Source organism: Rutidosis leptorrhynchoides, chromosome 2, assembly GCF_046630445.1.
Source record: "Rutidosis leptorrhynchoides isolate AG116_Rl617_1_P2 chromosome 2, CSIRO_AGI_Rlap_v1, whole genome shotgun sequence".
Lineage (NCBI taxonomy): Eukaryota > Viridiplantae > Streptophyta > Magnoliopsida > Asterales > Asteraceae > Rutidosis > Rutidosis leptorrhynchoides.
Window position 1 is genome coordinate 60,540,811 of NC_092334.1, and position 19,227 is coordinate 60,560,037.

At 33.9% G+C, this 19,227-nt stretch overlaps 1 protein-coding gene across 1 annotated transcript; it reads right to left on the bottom strand.

Moving 5' to 3' along the window:
* Positions 1–1,015: 1,015 nt before the first annotated feature.
* Positions 1,016–12,236, bottom strand: LOC139890916 (FAD-linked sulfhydryl oxidase ERV1-like). The gene is made up of 6 exons (XM_071873841.1): positions 11,990–12,236; positions 2,465–2,542; positions 2,074–2,121; positions 1,883–1,947; positions 1,424–1,501; positions 1,016–1,310 (listed from the first exon to the last, which is right to left on the bottom strand). The coding sequence occupies exons 1-6, from the start codon at positions 12,200–12,202 to the stop codon at positions 1,190–1,192; spliced, it is 603 nt and encodes a 200-aa protein (XP_071729942.1). The 5' UTR covers positions 12,203–12,236; the 3' UTR covers positions 1,016–1,189.
* Between the last annotated feature and the right edge of the window lie 6,991 nt (positions 12,237–19,227).

A 19,227-nucleotide genomic window follows, 5' to 3' on the forward strand; every position in this document is an offset into this window, starting at 1 on the left:
CTCGGGACCGGCCCTGTGTGTATATGTATATTAGAAATTAAAAACATACCTGCAAACTGCAAGTGTACCCGATTAAATGACCATATGTTTGTTAATTTTTAGTTTACATAATTATTGAATCCAATTTTCTAAAATGGATTTATATAACTTTTAAAAACATAATATTATATTACTACAAATTACAAACAATGAACTGAGGTTCTATCACTGAACCCCATTTTTGTAATATAAATAATGGCTTATAATAAAATTGGGTTGATACCTAGATAAAAAAATTGGCTTAAAGCCATAAACAATATTAATTAATAAAAAGAGTGAAATTGAAAAATGGTGACCACTGAGAATTATGTCGAAGAAGGAAATTTGACCAATTCGAGAGCTTGGTTTTCGTCTGAAACACCTCACGGTACTGAAGATGCGTTTAGGATAGTAATGAGAAAGTCAAATTCCCATGGAAAAAAGCTACGTTTATTCTCTAGGTCATGTACGTAGATTGCAGGTAGGTTTAGGAAAAGAAGAACGAGAGGAAGAAAAAATAGGCGAGTTGTGGAAGACACCACCATATTACCCTCAACAGGTTAGATATAACGGAATTAGGAATATGTGCAATTTCAGTGCAAAGTGTCCCTCCAACTTAATCCTTTTATATAAACCTTTTATGATCACGAGTTATGCATGCAGTCAAAAAACAAGATTTCCATGTTCACACATTACTTGAATTCCTGGTAGACCTTTTGTTACCTTATGACCATCTAGAATAATGTCCAAAAGGGTTGGTCAATTTACAAAGTATAAAATAGTCCAAACATTAAAAGTTACGCTTTTATTTATATTTTACATATGAAAAATAATACTCCGTATGCAATATTGCTTATTCTTGTGCTTAATCTAGGTACCTATAAAAGATACTCGTGATATTTTTCAGGTTGAGTTTTAAACGTGCCATTTTTCGGGACAAATAAAGGCCAAGGCTGTATGACACAAATGGGGGATACCAATTTCAATAAACGTTCAACATATAAAATGAGACTTCTACAAATGTTTTATACCAAAACATGTAATTTGAAGTAAAATCTACAATATTTTAACTTGATATCTAAGTAACAATGGAATCACTAATATATTGTTAATGAAAACCCAACCAAGATTTATATCACTGTACATTTCTGGTACCGATATATAACGACAACTAATCAGTTCGACCACCAAAAAGTGTCATAGATCCTTGTAAATCGCATAAACGATGCTCACAGTCCAGCTTTCCCCATCTTGCATCAACTCGTTCACATGGAAATGTTGGCTTACCAAGGCTGATCGAAACATGAATTATTCAAATCAATATTTGATCAACACATGGGTATCTGTTATTTAACTAAACTAGATATCAAATTTCAGTATAATTTACAAAATATATATAAGTTACCTCCGGTTAACAACATTGTGTACTCGACAAAGCCATTGGGAAAACTCAGCTTGAGAACCAGCCTGTACAGGGTTTGAGCTGCGACAAATATGTATAAATATATGACGCCGTCAAGTATAAAAAAGTAAAACCAAATACAATGCATCTTAAATGCTAACATAAAATAAAAGTAACTACTAATTCTGATCTCGCATACTTAAGCACATTCAAAATCTTTAACTTAATATAAATGTGTAGGGTCATGAATTTCCACAATGTGTAAAAACAAAAGTTGCACGTTAAATTAAACACACTAAATATCTATTCAAGTCAAGGAGATATTAACGAAAGGTACTCTCGGTAGGCCCAACCCAACCCGGCCAAATTTGACAGTAGTAAGAATTACTCATTTTGACCCATTAATCAAACTTACTATATCCACCAATTTTGGCACATCCAATCATACAGCAAAGGGACTACCTTAACACTTCTTTGAAGTGGTCAGCACATTCTTTGCAAGGGTATATGCGAGATAATATTGCCATCTGCAGGAAAAATACAACCCCATCTTACTACACACAATTTTCCTCTTATAAAAAGTGTAGATTCATGCTTTTGTAACAAATTGTGTTACTGAAAGATGAGACGGGATTAATCAAAGGAGTAGTTACCAATTCTTTAACATCCTTCTTTTGCTGCCTGGTGGGATTTTCTGGGTACTGAAAAGGTTTTAGAAGCAATTAGTATATTTAATGATACGACTGAAAGGCTTTGTCAAAAGTATGAATGAAACAATTCATGCTAAAAAATGAGGCATACTGCTTACAACTGCAGTATACACAAAATATACGTAGACAAAAATATGTGCACAAAATCTTAATATTTCCATGGCTACATCTTTCCTACATGTTCAATAACTAAGTGCCTGTTAAACTAAGTAAAAGTCTTGACTACATTTACTCATTTACAAAATTTAAAATATATAGGCAAAAACATGTGCACAAAATCTTATAATTTGTCACTCACGGTATACACGAAATAGCACGACTAACAAGAGGAAACCTGAGCACCGAGAGTGTGAATGAACATCCAAGTGGCCCTTCCTAGCTCTTCTTTAGTCACCGGACCAGACGAAATTTGCTGCAAAAAAGACAAATCAAAGAGAAGTTCATTATCTCACAGATTGTGTACACTTCATATATACGCACACGGAGACCTTTTTTTTTTTTTTTTTTTTTGAAAGGCAAGTTGTTGGCATCGAATACTCTCATTTGCCACGCACGCACACGAAGACTTAATTCTTCCTTTTCAAGTTACCCTAACATATATCACATATAACATGCTTTTTAGTTCCTCCACAATTTTTACCAAATAAAAAAATCATGTATTTGGATAAGAACTTCTCATCCATCACACCAACAAAAGGAAGGAAAAAAGCACATTCTTTCATTGTTACTTAACTTCTTCCATGTTTTTCCCTCACACCAACAAAAGGAAGGAAAAACATAGCACATTTTTCAATTGTTATATATAAGTTCATCCATACAGTGGCGGAATGAGAAATTTTTTTCACCGGGGGGCGAATTTTTTTTTAAAAGCGTAGCATCTGTTAGAAATATGTTCTCGGGTTGGCTACGGTTCGATCGTGGTTTGACCGTGGTACATATATTCCGAAGATATGCCCATGACATTAAATAATAAAAGTCCATTTATCCTATTCGGTCACACACAAAGGCCAATCGTAAATTGTTTAATATACCTTCTAATCAGAAATTAATTTATTAATCATTAGTTAATGGTTTAATAAATTAAGTAAGTTTTTTTTTTATGTGTGTACATATACTTACAAATCTAAATATGTAGAGATTTGATTAGATTTTGCAAATCATATTTTATATAATATATAAGATTTGATTTGATATAAATAAGATTTGATTTGATTTGTAAATCTTATTTTATATAAAGATTTGTACTATAATCATATTTTATACAATATATAAGATTTGATTTGATTTGTAAATCTTATTTTATATAAAGATTTGTACTATAATCATATTTTATATAATATATAAGATTTGATTTGATATAAATAAGATTTGATTTGATTTGTAAATCTTATTTTATATAAAGATTTGTACTATAATCATATTTTATATAATATATAAGATTTGATTTGATATAAATAAGATTTGATTTGTATATCTTATTTTATATAAAGATTTGATTTTGCAAATCTTTTAAAATCTTTCCAAATCTTTATATTTGTATTATATGTATCAATTTTATTCTATATAATACCAAGTCTTGGTATTGAAAATATATAGAAACTTGAGATACAAAAACACACATACAAAATGATATTTAGTTTTGATGGATGCGTTGTGCATGATTCTTGGAGATGATCATGCATAACAAACATGCAAAACAAGTATCATGATTTATGTTTTATGTTTCCTAAATACTAATTTGAATCTTGGATTTTGGCAAAATGTAAAATGGGTTAAATTCATTTTTTTTCATTTAAGAAATTTTTTTCAGCCTGGACAGTCCGTATTTGATGGACTGTTTCGGGGCTTTAAACTCAATATTATTGTATGAGACTAATTGCATTTGAAAGCTAACTGAAAGAACTTAAATTTGAAAAAAAAATTCATCGAAAACGGATTAGAAATGAGTAAGATATGACCATTTAAAGTTACATGTATGAATCTGCCAAAATCCGAAAATTTTAATGGTAACTTGCATGTTGACTATTAAAGATTCAATGTTTAGGAAAATAAAGTACATGAATTCTTTTCATGTTTTACATGAAATGAGAAAATTAAAATTATTAATTTTAGACGTTATGCTTTGGTAAAGTGAATAAATCTCCAACATGTTTTGATTCACTTAATATGTTTATTTGGATGGTTTTGGCATGAAAACCATACTTACAAAATATGAAGTGGGTTTACATACATATGTTATGTAAACGAGGATTGAATATTATAAGTGCCATTAAGTGTTGTTTAAATCAATCCTTATCGAAACATGTTATATGAAAATGGACGGTTGGCACTCCATTTGTTATGTATGTGATTGTTGTATGAAATCGGTAGTATTTGCCTCAATAAGACCCTTGTGTGGATGTTTGGTTGTATGATTTAATTTATTATTTATTCGGGATGAATGTAATAATTTATTAAACGACTTGCATGTCGTCTTTCTATTTATATTGTATTTGTAATAGTATAGAAAATAGAATAGTTATTTTGTAAGATAATGCAACCAAGATTGAAATCAAGAAGACGATGTTCACAAGGCGGCCCATCCGAGCATATAATGGAGATGGCGGTTTTAGTGGGAGTCAATTCTCACACAAGGTTATGTCCCTAGTTGACCATGTTTTTCCGTGTGTTGGCTCACCGGAAAAACGCATAGGACTCGAGGCATACTACCGATAATTGCGTGTCATGATTATTATTGTTTTATTATTTGTCTATGCCATGCTAGCTAGAAAATGTTAAAAAAAAAAAAAAAAAAAAAAAAGGGACAATAATCATATAAAACGGTTTGGTTAAAATTAGTTTAACAAACGCAACACGCAATACATAATTAGCAAATGTTTTAAAATGGTGTAAACTACTTTTGCTAAAAGAAAACAAAAACCCGTTTTAAATGTAAACTTTACGCTATCCATGAGTAGTACACACATCCGAACCTTCTACCTGTTAGAGTTCGCGATACCCGAGAGTCTTGGGCCGGACTGTAATTGGGTGTTGGGAAGGGTGAGGTGAATTTCGCGATACCCGAGAGTCTTGGGCCGGATTTCACGTGTATCTATCACGGACGGTTTACAATCTGAAATCGTGGTTTGCGGCAAACCCGCCACGAGGAAGGATTAGCGTAGAAGGGATTAAACATGCCAAGTGAAATAATTGATTATCACTAAATCCCGCAGAACCTAAGAATTTCATAATGGATGAAATTGGTAATATAGTTACCTACCTAAATAGCTTATGGTTGGCGATCCGCGGCGAACCCGTCGTTAACATAAGTGAAATATGGATCTTAGCCTTGTTAATTATAATTGTTTTAATATATTGAATATTAAACACACTTGGGTAATTATCTTAACAAGGTTTAAACATATCAAACTAACTAATACAACTTACTTTAAAAATAAAAATATGACAGATGTCTGCAACAAACACAAATCCTACTCCGTCATCAATCACTAATTTCTGCCTTAAAGGGCTCCTCGAAAAGGACAAGCTTACGGGTTTGAACTACATGGACTGGCTTCGCAACCTAAGAATTGCTCTTAGGATGGAAGGAAAGATCAGGGCTATTGAGGAACCCTTACCGGCAGAACCCGGATCGAGAGCTACTCAAGCGGCTAGGGACGAGTTTGAAAAACGGCGTTCCGAGTCTAATGAGGTAGCATGCTTGATGTTGGCGACCATGTCTCCAGAGCTCCAAAAGGGCATGGAGAGCTTAGGGTCGTATGACATGCTTAACCAACTCAAGGACATGTTCCAACAACAAGCAAAGCAAGAAAGGTTTGACACCGTGAAAGCTCTCGTATCTTGCAAAATGGCAACGGGAAGTAGCGTTAGTGTCCATGTACTACAAATGAAAGGGTACATAGACCGGTTGGAGCGCCTTGGTTTTTCCATAAGTCAGGAGCTTGCAACGGATTTTATCCTGAACTCGCTGACTAGTGCATATGAAGGATTCATTATGAACTATAATATGAACAATATGGAGAAAACAATCATGGAGCTCCATGGCATGTTAAAAACCGCTGAGGCTAACATGGCCAAAGCTAAACCCGCAACTACCATTCTAGCCATTCGTGAAGGTGGGATTAAGAAGAAGAAAAACAAAGCAAAGGGCAAGAACAAGGGCAAGGGTAAGGTTGGCACGTCCAACTTCAAACCTAAACCTAAGGGCATTGCTAACTCTTCTACTTCAAAGATCCCGCAAACCAAGTCTCCTGAAGAAGCAATATGCTTTCATTGTGGGGATAAAGGACATTGGAGGCGCAATTGTACTAAGTACTTGAAGGAACTTAATGAACTACGGGCTAAGGGAGTCGCCGTACCTTCAGGTTTGTTCATGATTGAACTAAACAATACTACTATTTCTAATTCCTGGGTATTGGACACGGGATGTGGTACTCACATTTGTACAAATGTGCATGGACTCACAAGAAGTAGGAAGCTGAAGACCGGGGAGCTTAATCTAATCATGGGGAATAAGAATGTTGCCTCTGTTGACATGATTGGAGAATACAAGCTTTCTTTTGATTCTGGTTTATGTATTGTTTTATCTAATGTTTGCTACAGTGCCGAAATGGCAAGAAACATTATATATTTTGATGCTTTATTTAATGATGTTTTTAATTTTAGTTTTGATAATGGATCAATACTTGTTCACAAAAATGGGATGTTTTATTTCAAGGCTAGTCCTTGTAAAGGCATCTTAGAAACCACAGCAAAGCTAAATGATAGTTCAATCTACAATGTTGATTCATCCAAAGATGTTTTGGATAAAACGTATCTATGGCATTGTCGTTTAGGCCACATAAACAAGAAATGCATAGCCAAACTCCAGTCAGATGGAATTCTAGAATCATTTGATATAATATCGTATGATGAATGCGAATCTTGCTTATTAGGAAAAATGACAAAGGCACCTTTCACAGGAAGCTGTGAACGGGCAAAGGATCTGTTGGGGTTGGTACACACTGATGTGTGCGGTCCGTTCAGATCGCCTACTAGACACAAGGAACGATACTTCGTTACATTTACTGATGACTTCAGTAGATATGGCTATGTTTATTTAATTAAACAAAAGTCTGAAACTTTTGGAGTGTTCAAGGCATACCAAAACGAAGTAGAAAATCAACTGAACAAAAGAATTAAGATTCTCCGATCTGATAGAGGTGGTGAATATCTTAATGATGAATTTCGTGATCATCTACGGGGTTGTGGGATAATCTCACAATTAGCTCCTCCTAGAACACCACAACATAATGGTGTGGCTGAAAGGAGAAATCGAACATTACTTGATATGGTTCGATCCATGATGAGCCGCACAATACTTCCAATCAGTTTTTGGGGTTACGCCCTACAAACTGCCGCAAGGATCCTTAACCTCATCCCAACCAAGAAAGTTTCCAAAACACCTTATGAGATATGGCATGGTAAAACTGTGTCTCTCTCATATCTAAGAATCTGGGGTTGTGAGGCTTACGTTCGTCGTGAAGCTCAAGATAAACTTGAACCCAGATCTGAAAAGTGTTTATTTGTTGGTTACCCGACTGATTCTTTTGGATATTTGTTTTACAACCCTACTGAGAACAAAGTCTTTGTGTCTCGAAGGGGAGTCTTCCTTGAAAAGGATCTCATATCGAAAGGAACTAGTGGGAGCAAAATTGACCTTGAAGAAATTCAAGAATCAACCGACATGGAAACCGATATTGGAACCGATTCTCCTCAAGAGGTCGACGAGCCTGCAATTGAAAGAGAAACTGACCTACAGTCACCACCCATACGTAGATCTGATAGAGTGCGTCGAACACCAAAGAAATATAGTTTACACATATTTGAGGGTGATGACGAAAATATAAATTCTGATGAACCTATTACCTATCAGGAAGCGATGACAGGCCCCGAGTCTGCCAAATGGAAGGAGGCTATGGACAACGAGATCCAATCCATGCATGATAATCAAGTCTGGATCTTGATTGATCATATACCAGGTATTAAAACTATTGGGTGTAAGTGGGTCTTCAAGAAGAAGACCGATATGGATGAAAATGTACACACATTCAAAGCCAGACTGGTGGCTAAGGGTTACACGCAACAATATGGTGTAGACTATGATGAAACTTTTTCACCAGTAGCTATGTTGAAATCTATTAGAATACTTCTTGCCATAGCTGCATTTTATGACTATGAGATATGGCAAATGGATGTAAAAACAGCTTTCCTTAATGGTAAACTAACAGAGGATGTGTTTATGACACAACCTGAGGGTTATGTACATCCTAAGTATCCTAATAGTGTGTGCAAGCTTCAAAGGTCCATTTATGGACTTAAACAAGCTTCTCGTACCTGGAATCTTTACTTTAATGAGAAGATCAAAGAATTTGGTTTTATTAGAGGCGAAGATGAGCCATGTGTCTATGTTAGGTCTAGTGGGAGTGTTGTAGTCTTCCTTGTACTATATGTCGATGACATATTACTCATGGGAAACGATATCCCGACATTGAAAGATGTCAAAGCTTGGCTAGGAAAATGTTTCTCCATGAAAGACATAGGAGATGCATCATATATTTTGGGAATAAAGATCTATCGAGATAGGTTAAGGAGATTAATTGGGCTAAATCAAAGTGCATATATAGATAAGATACTGAAGAAATTCGGTATGCATAACTCTAAGAAAGGGTGCGTTCCTATGAACCCTGGAATGATATTGAGCAAGTCTCAATGTCCTAATTCTGACTTGGAGTCAGCTACCATGAGTCGTACTCCATATGCTTCAGCTATAGGATCGATCATGTATGCGATGATATGCACTAGACCTGACGTGTCGTATGCACTAAGCATGACTAGTCGTTATCAGGCCAATCCTGGTGAAGCTCATTGGATAGTAGTCAAGAACATTCTAAAGTGTCTTAGGAGGACCAAAGAGATGTTCTTGGTCTATAGTGGGAATGACGAGCTGAGCGTCAAAGGATACTCAGACGCTAGTTTCCAATCAGATAGAGATGATTGCTCTTCACAATCAGGATTTGTATTTATGTTGAACGGTGGAGCCGTCACATGGAGAAGTGGCAAGCAAAGTACTATTGCTGATTCTACGACAGAAGCCGAGTATATAGCGGTAAATGAAGCTGCTAAAGAGGCCATGTGGATAAAGAAATTCATCGGGGATCTAGGAGTGGTTCCTACAATCCATGATCCTGTTGAGATTTTCTGCGACAATGTGAGTGCGGTTGTCTTGGCTCAAGAACCGAGGTCACAAAAGCGCACACGGCATATACTCAGAAAGTACCATTACATCCGTCAACTTGTAGCAGAAAATGACATATTATTAAGTAGAGTAGACACGACAAAGAACTTGGCTGATCCTTTTACCAAGCCTTTGCCACAGACTAAGCATGATGCTCATAGCATGTCTATTGGCATTCGTGTCATCGATGATAAAGTTTGATTGTATTTATTATGTTAAGTTCGAAACTTTAAACATTGGGCAATAATATATGTTGCAATTGATCTGATGATTAATATATTGAGATTATATTATACGCACGATGCGATCATTTCATTGTATATTGCCATGTTTCATTTTGCATGTTTTAACTTCCAATGAATATTATTTCATAAACTTCCACAGTCGATCATTCTCTAAGGAAGAGAGAATTGAATTAAGGCTGCTATGAAGTGTAGTAATATAGGCTTATATGAAACTACATTCATGAGGAACTTGATAGTTGATTCAAGGTTCTGGAATGACCACACTTAGACATTACTTCATGGTTTTAAGTCACAAGTAAGCTCTAAGATGGCAATATCATTTATCCTAGAGTGGATATGTATGAGGAATCCTGACACAAACTATATTCTACTTTGACCTGTATTTAACGCTGTGCGTAAATGCCAGTCATAAGGGTGCAGATCAGGTACAATATGGGATGTGGTGGATGTCTATACAGTTGAAGCAATTTGTTCCTTCTTCTCATAGCAAGTTGAAGCGATATCTCTGGGCCCCTCGTTGATTTGTGCTGCATTAAATGCATGGCCATGCTACGACTGAATTGATGCAATAGCAGTCTATTTGATCACCACAAATCTCTATCGGGAAACATAATCTTGAATGATGATGATTGACACTTAACCATGTCACACGTTCATATAGATATCTTGAACAAAAGGATGACTGATATAAATCAAAATATAGGAGTGTAACGTAGCAGACTAGTTGTTACACACGGTGTGTCTTTTAAGACAGGCCAATATTATTAATGTCAGTGCAAGTGGGAGTCTGTTAGAAATATGTTCTCGGGTTGGCTACGGTTCGATCGTGGTTTGACCGTGGTACATATATTCCGAAGATATGCCCATGAATTAAATAATAAAAGTCCATTTATCCTATTCGGTCACACACAAAGGCCAATCGTAAATTGTTTGATATACCTTCTAATCGGAAATTAATTTATTAATCATTAGTTAATGGTTTAATAAATTAAGTAAGTTTTTTTTATGTGTGTACATATACTTACAAATCTAAATATGTAGAGATTTGATTAGATTTTGCAAATCATATTTTATATAATATATAAGATTTGATTTGATATAAATAAGATTTTATTTGATTTGTAAATCTTATTTTATATAAAGATTTGTACTATAATCATATTTTATACAATATATAAGATTTGATTTGATTTGTAAATCTTATTTTATATAAAGATTTGTACTATAATCATATTTTATATAATATATAAGATTTGATTTGATATAAATAAGATTTGATTTGATTTGTAAATCTTATTTTATATAAAGATTTGTACTATAATCATATTTTATATAATATATAAGATTTGATTTGATTTGTAAATCTTATTTTATATAAAGATTTGATTTTGCAAATCTTTTAAAATCTTTCCAAATCTTTATATTTGTATTATATGTATCAATTTTATTCTATATAATACCAAGTCTTGGTATTGAAAATATATAGAAACTTGAGATACAAAAACACACATACAAAATGATATTTCTCTTTCTCTTTTAACCAAAATACTTGAGATCTATAACTGGGTTCGGTTTTGGTGGAAATAAGGAAAAAGAAAAGATCCGTTAAGTAGAAGGTATAGATTGAAACAAGGTTGGAACTTTGGGTGTCTACCGTTTAGAGGAACTCTTCTTTGGGTTTTTTCAGATTCGATCTTCAAAAGGCTACAAAGGTTGTATTCTAATCTTCTCTTGTTTAATTTCGTTAATTTTGTTTTGTTTGCTAAAGTTTTGTACAATGATCCGTTGAAGAGTATGATTTTGTAAAGTTTTAAAAAATGCTTCCGCTCGCTTTGAATTTGTATCATACTCCAACAGCAACTATTTTTGGGCAAAATCTGGAGGTTTTGTGGCAAATACGGAGGTTATGGGGTAAAATATGGAGACTTTGAGGCAAATATGGAGGTTTTGGGGCAAAATATGGAGACTAGGGGCAAAAGAAAAAATCCACTTGAGTGAAAAATTCAAAAATCCAAAATTTTTACACTAAAAATTACAAATCGACTTGGTGCCCCCGCCCTCAAATATTTACGCCCCTGCATCCATATATTTTCTAGTTTTCCAAGTAGCCCATCATAAGATACAACAAAGCACCATAGAAACAGTAACAATGACAAAAATGCCATATCAATAATATAACATCATTGTCATTCAGGATTTACATCAAACAGTTGGTAGGCATGACGAATTCTGACAAAGAATCTTAAAATTCAAGGTACACACACGGTATTAATAATGATTGTTGATACAGAATCTTCAAATTCAAGAGTAAACCAAAAAAAAAAAAAAAAGTAGTTACCTTTTTTGGGGGGTCAGTGGGTTGAGGAAGAAAAGAATCATTGGACAGTATCGATGAAGTAGCTGCTGAAGATGTAGTAGTAGATACAGAAACTGAAAGCTGTAAATTTGTGGGTTTTTGGGGGATGCTAAATAATTTGAATAGATTTGATTGAACGGAGCCTGAAATTCTTCCTAATGTGTTGCAAATGGCTTCTATAGGATTTTCCGACATTTTTGAAACGCGAGAGAGCTCGGGACTTTCTTCACTTTGGATAATCACATATCAACCATCAAAATTAACACATCGACCAATACATACATTATTTAATTGTACATTAACACTAATTAATGTACCATCTATAATGGATGAAATAATTTGAATGGCAAAAAAATCTACTCACCTACAAGGTGTCCATGTCCATTTTTAAATGTCCATGTCTTAGTGTATGTTCTCGAGTTGGATTTTTAAGAAAAATGAAAGGGTTTAGAGAGAAGTGGAAAGATTGAATGTGTTTCAGAGTTTGAATATAGGAAATGGAAGAGAGGAACAGTGTAATTTTCTTGCAACTCATTCCTTCCAAATTGAAATGATTCACAATCCTTCCCCTTCATTCACCTCCCTCTCATTTCATTTCATTTCTTCTATACAAAATCTCTAGAACACACTCTTAAATTGAAATTGACTTTCAGTGACACAGATGGAGATGTCCAGTTGTCCACAATGTCTTTTTGTGAGCAAAATTGAAATGGCAATACTTAGAGATTATAATATGTAATCACATATATTAGCTTACTCGCACAACACTGTTTTTGGTTCACTGTCTTTGGTTTCGCCTCTTCTGTTTGTGTTTTTACATGAAAGTAAAAGTTTCCGAGTAAAGGATGATAACCTTATTTACATCATTCGTATATCTTGATTTGGGGTTAAGTGATGATTTTGGTTGTTGTTATGATTTTCGTAAATCTTTTTATAGTATTATTATAATTTATAATATTGTTTTAAAGTAAAAGACCATAATACATATCATGTGTTTCTCACGGTGTGTCACTTAACTGTTGGGGACTAACAACCAGTTAACTCTGGGATTGTTGGTACTATTTTCTGTATAGCGGGTGTAAGATACCAGTACAGAACAATATCCGCGTAGCGTTGAGTGATTGGATGTCGATTGATGTTTGCCCTTGGGAAATAATCTCTGCAGACCCGGAACACGGATCAAAGATCCGTGGGGTGACCTCAATCAATCTTTGGATCAATCTGTAACTGATCCGTCTAGCGTTCTGTTGTTAAGCGGTTAATGTTTTAGAGTGAAAAGGAACTGTGTGTGAGAGAAATTGTATTTCTCTCTGACTGAAGTCCAGATTAGATGTCCTGAAATATGGTGACCCAGGGGGTCTATTTATAGGCGTAGAATGTCTGAAATTCTCGGGAAACACGTGTCAAACGCTGATTAAATCTGTTGTGCGAAATATCTGGAATGCCTTTGGCGTGTGCTGACGTGGCTGTGTGCCGCTCACGCGCTTAACTAAAGGGCTTAAGCATATAAGCTGCCTGCAGGGCTTACGCATGTCGCTGAGTGGCCTGGTGAACGCTGGACGGCAATTGCTAAAACTGCCAAATATTGTTATCTTTTATGCTCTTTGATCTATTCTTCTGTATAAAAACGATGTTTTTATGCGTGTATCCCCTAGGATACACCATTAGGGATCATTCGGGTACAATGTTTAAAATTTAGGACCAACCATGATCGATCATGGTAGGACGTTTCCGAAAGCTCTTTAGGGTACGGTTATACTTGGTGTTTGTTCGTATTTTATTCCACTTTTGGCGGGAACATGGTCGTTAGATTCGGATTCTAGTGACTGATGGGTATTTTGCTGAAGTTGGGATGTTGATCGGGGATCTTGGCATAAATAGTGGATTCAAGCTGCTTCTGCAATGTCGAATTTAGGGGTGTTTGAAGCTGAAATGAGTATTGATGCAGTGTCCATCTAACTGTTACTCCGTACTAATTAGTAGATTTTGCTTCTTTTACATAGTTTAGGAATTATGCATGATTTATAATGGCAAAGTTTAATCTTTATTGTTCAAAGTTTAATCTTGTTGTTCAAAGTTTGATCTTTATAGTTTATCTTGAATCTTATAGTATATTCACAAGATTCAAATTTTTACCCCTTACAGTTAATCGTTATATATATTTACTTAAAAAGTACTTTAACATTTCCTTTTTGTGGCATTGATAATGTATAACTTTGAATGATAAGCCTATTTCAAGTGCTGATGCAGTGACCTTTCATTGCATTACGCATACTACTCCTTATGTTGATGTAGTTTTTTTACGACGTCTAGTGAAAATTGCTAACTTTTTCGGTTCTGTGAACTTTTCAAGTTGAGGTCACTTATGCTTCAGATCTTTTAGACACTTAAATGTGTATCAAGTCAAACTTTAAAAAATCCTTGAAAAAGAAAATATATATATATTCATTCATGTGGTGTGGGTGTGCAGACATGCATACCTATGAGTACCTTTTGCATTTTTACTTGTACTCGTTATGTGTTTGGGATCTGCAAGAACCATTCTAGTAACTGGGTGCGTGCAGTTCTTGTTCTCGGGTTCTTTTTATACCCGGTTATCAGAATAAAAAAGTGGGCCCTCTTTATTTCCAATGATGATTATAATCATTATTTGTAGATTTGTAGATGTTAGAACTATTTGATGCTTGTTGGGACCTTGTGAGTAGCAAAGTGAAAATGTTTATGGAGTGTATGAGTATGATATGATGTTAATTACTAAACTAAAATATTCAAAGTAAGAATCTTGAGATAAGACTAGTGAAGCATCATGCATGATATACTTGTACTAAGAAGTTGACCAATGGTGTCATACTTATGTAGCTATGTATAGGAACACATGTTTTGCATTATTACATATCAAACCCCTTGACTTCTTTTAGTAGCACAACTAACCCGTGTTTATTGTTTTACATGGAACATTAGTATTTTATTTGTATGTTTACTCTTTGATCTTTTTTTCCCATTTGTTTCAATAGACACTCACTTTATGATATGATTGAAGAGAACTGATAATAGTTTTTTAAGTTAGCCATGATGATTAAGATATATACGAGTAGTTTTAATCCATTCTTTAATGAATAATATGATTTTTGTTCTTCAATTTATATATATTTTATTATATCAAAAAAAATTTCATTACATAATTATATTAGTACAGTATATTTTTACAGGTCACTCATATTAAAAAATAATTTCAAAAATATGTAAATTCACATATTTCAATTATATCAAAATTAAAAAGTGTAAAAGAACACAAATAACCTTGTATTTGAATAAAAACGACATAATATAATTAGTCTTAGTTAAGAAACACACCGACATTTGTATCTTTACGTAGTTTTTCTATTAACTTTTAACCGAATTTAGTATACATGAAATACCATTCAAATTTTAGTCTAAAATAGTTTTAATTTTAAATTTCCAAAAAATAAAATATATAGTTGAGTAATCTTCTGATATATTATTAATTAATAATTGAAAATTGTTATAATATATAAATATATATATATAAATGGATAGTCAATTATTGATACACAAAAGTAATATTATTGTATTACCTAAACTTGTGATATTTTTGCTATAAATAGCCATGAATGCAAGCATTAAACTCGCACCATTTTCTCACACTTACAAAGTGTTTCTTTCTTTCTCTCCATTATCATCTTTATTCTTACACTTCATTATTAGTATTCTTAATCAAGAATCAAATCACTAAAGGTAGTTATAAGCCTACTGAATTATAACATCAAGAATCAAACCACTAAAGGTAGTTATAAGCCTACTGAATTATAACACGTTATCAGCACGATAATCTTAATACTAATTATGGTTGGCTCTGCCACCTAAATGATATATGGTCGGTTATACCACCTGAATAATATATGATCGACACTGTCGTCTAATTATCATTTATGTTACTAACATTTATATTTCAATTATCTAACATTTATATGGCCGACACTGTCGCCTAATTATCATTTATGTTACTAACATTTATATTTCAATTATCTAACATTTATATGGCCGACACTGTCGCCTAATTATCATTTATGTTACTAACATTTATATTTCTATTATCTAACATTTATATGGCCGACACTGTCGCCTAATTATCATTTATGTTTACTAATATTTATATTTATGTTATATAACATTTATTAATGATTACTTACATATGGTCGACACTGTCACCTACTTATCATTTATGTTATATTAAATTTATGTTTAATGTTTATATACTTATGAATATAAAGTGACTATAATTTATCATGTTGTTTGTTTTAATAGAAAATGTCGAATCTGGAAAAGCTTAAATTTACTCCTTTAGAATCAACTGGAAACAACTACATGCCATGGGTTATAAAAGTAAAAATGCATCTTAAATCAATGGGCATTCTTGAAGCCATAAATGAAAACAACAATTGTTCTGAAAAAGAACAAGCAACGGCATGTTGCTTTATTCATCAACATATTGATGAATGCTTACAAAATAATTATGTGACTGTAGAAGATCCCCATGTTTTATGGGAAGGTCTCAAAAGCAGATTCAATAATCAAAGAGAAATTTTACTTCCAGCTGCTATGGAACAATGGAGAACATTAAGGTTCCAAGACTTTAAGAAAGTAAATGAATATAGCTCAGCTCTGTATAATACATGTTCACAACTTAAATTCTGTGGACATGAAATAAGTGATGCGGACATGATGGAGAAAACTTTCTCCACAATGAATGCTGCAAACATCACAGTGCAAAGAAATTTGAGAATGCTAAAGTTCAAAACATATCCTGAACTTAATTCATATCTCTTAGTTGCAGAGCAAAATGATGAGCTATTAATGAAAAATCAGCAATCCCGTCCTACTGGTACACTTGCAATCCCTGAAGCAAATACTGCAAATAATTATAAACAGGGACAAGGACGCGGGCAAGGTCGTGGTTATAATAACCATCACCATCATCATGCCAAAAGCCATAACTATGGTAGAAACCATCCTTATGGTAATGGTAATGGGCGAGGACGTGGTCGTGGTCGTGGCCGTAGTGGTCAAAGAAATAATAATCCACGAAAATATAAATATCAACCACAAAACAAGCCCACTAAACAAGATGTTGAAGAAAATTCTTCTAAAAATTCTGAAGAATCTTGCTACAGATGTGGTAGAATGGGCCACTGGGCTAATACTTGCCGAACATCTAAACATCTTGTTAAGATGTATCAGGATTCGCTGAAAGATAAAGAAAAGGAAGTAAACTTTGTGGATAACGTCGATCCAACAGTCACTGAGAAACCATCTGATTTATATGAAGATTTCTTGAATGTTTAAGTTGTGTGTCTTTCGAAAAATAAACGATTTAATATCGTCTGTCTTTGTCATTATGTTTGCTAAATGTTTCAGTACTATCTATTTGCATGTAAAATATTGTGTAATATTAATGTACTCACTATTTATTTCTTATATATGAAGTTCAATATGAATTTTGCTGGAATACAACATCAATCAAGTGGTGGAGATCTCTGTATAGCAGACAGTGGAACTACACATACTATACTTAAATCCGAGAAATATTGTATTGATCTAAAACCAACGGAAGGAACTATACATACAATATCAGGACCTGCTAACTTGATAAAAGGGATAGGAAAGGCAAATTTCATACTACCAAATGGTACAAAATTTTTAATAAATGATGCCTTATTTTCTCCCAAGTCAAGCAGAAATTTATTGAGTTTCTCCGACATATACCTTAACGGGTATGATTATCAGTCAGTGACAACAAAAAATGAGAAATATTTAAGTATCACTGACAAGAGTCATGTGGTTGAAAAACTGCCAAGACTTAGTTCTGGATTACATTATACACATATAAATGTACCAGAAATACATATGGTAGTTAACGAAAAATATATTGATCCTGGTGTATTCAGTTTATGGCATAACAGATTAGGCCATCCAGGATCAACAATGATGAAAAGGATTATTGAATGTACTCATGGACATCCACTAAAGGATAGAAAAATCCATCATGATACAATGGTTCCATGTACATCTTGCTCTCTTGGAAAATTGATAACTAGACCCTCACCACTTAAGGTTGAGAAAGAATCACCAATGTTTCTTGAAAGAATTCAAGGTGATATATGTGGACCAATTCATCCACCATGTGGACCATTTAGATATTTCATGGTTCTAATAGACGCATCTAGCAGATGGTCTCATGTTTGTCTGTTATCAAGCCGTAATGTGGCATTTGCAAAATTTCTTGCCCAAATTATTAAATTGAGAGCTCATTTTCCTGATTACACCATTAAAAGGGTGAGACTTGATAATGCTGGTGAATTTACATCTCAAGCATTTAATGACTATTGCATGTCTATAGGAATTGTTGTTGAACATTCTGTTGCTCATGTGCATACACAAAATGGTTTAGCCGAGTCATTGATTAAACGTTTACAGTTAATTGCTAGACCATTGATAATGAGAACAAAACTCCCTGTATCTATATGGGGTCATGCAATTTTACATGCTGCTGCATTGATTCGCATCAGACCAAGTGCAAGTCATAAATATTCCCCCTTACAACTTGCTTTTGGTCAAGAGCCAAATATTTCCCATCTTAGAACATTTGGTTGTGCAGTGTATGTTCCAATTGCGACACCACAACGTACAAAAATGGGTCCTCAAAGGAGGTTGGGAATATATGTTGGATATGAAACATCTTCAATATTAAGGTATATTGAACCTATGACAGGTGACGTTTTTACAGCACGTTTTGCTGATTGTCATTTTAATGAAACATTGTTCCCTAGATTAGGGGGAGAAATGAAAAATAAAGAAAATGATGTTTCATGGTGTGAACCTCAATTAAAGTATCTTGATCCTCGCACAAAAGAATGCGAGACAGAAGTTCAAAAGATAATGCATATACAAGAACTTGCAAATCAATTGCCTGATGCATTTACAGATACAAAAACGGTGACAAAATCATATATACCAGCAGTAAATACTCCAGCTCGAATTGAAATTCCAAAAGCTGGAAATAACGTCACTCATGAATCTTTGCCACGTCAGAAACGTGGAAGACCAATTGGTTCAAAGGATAAAAATCCTCGAAAAAGAAAACTAGCTGATAATGAAGTAAAAGAAAGTGTTCAAGAAGAACCACAAATCAGTATTCCTAC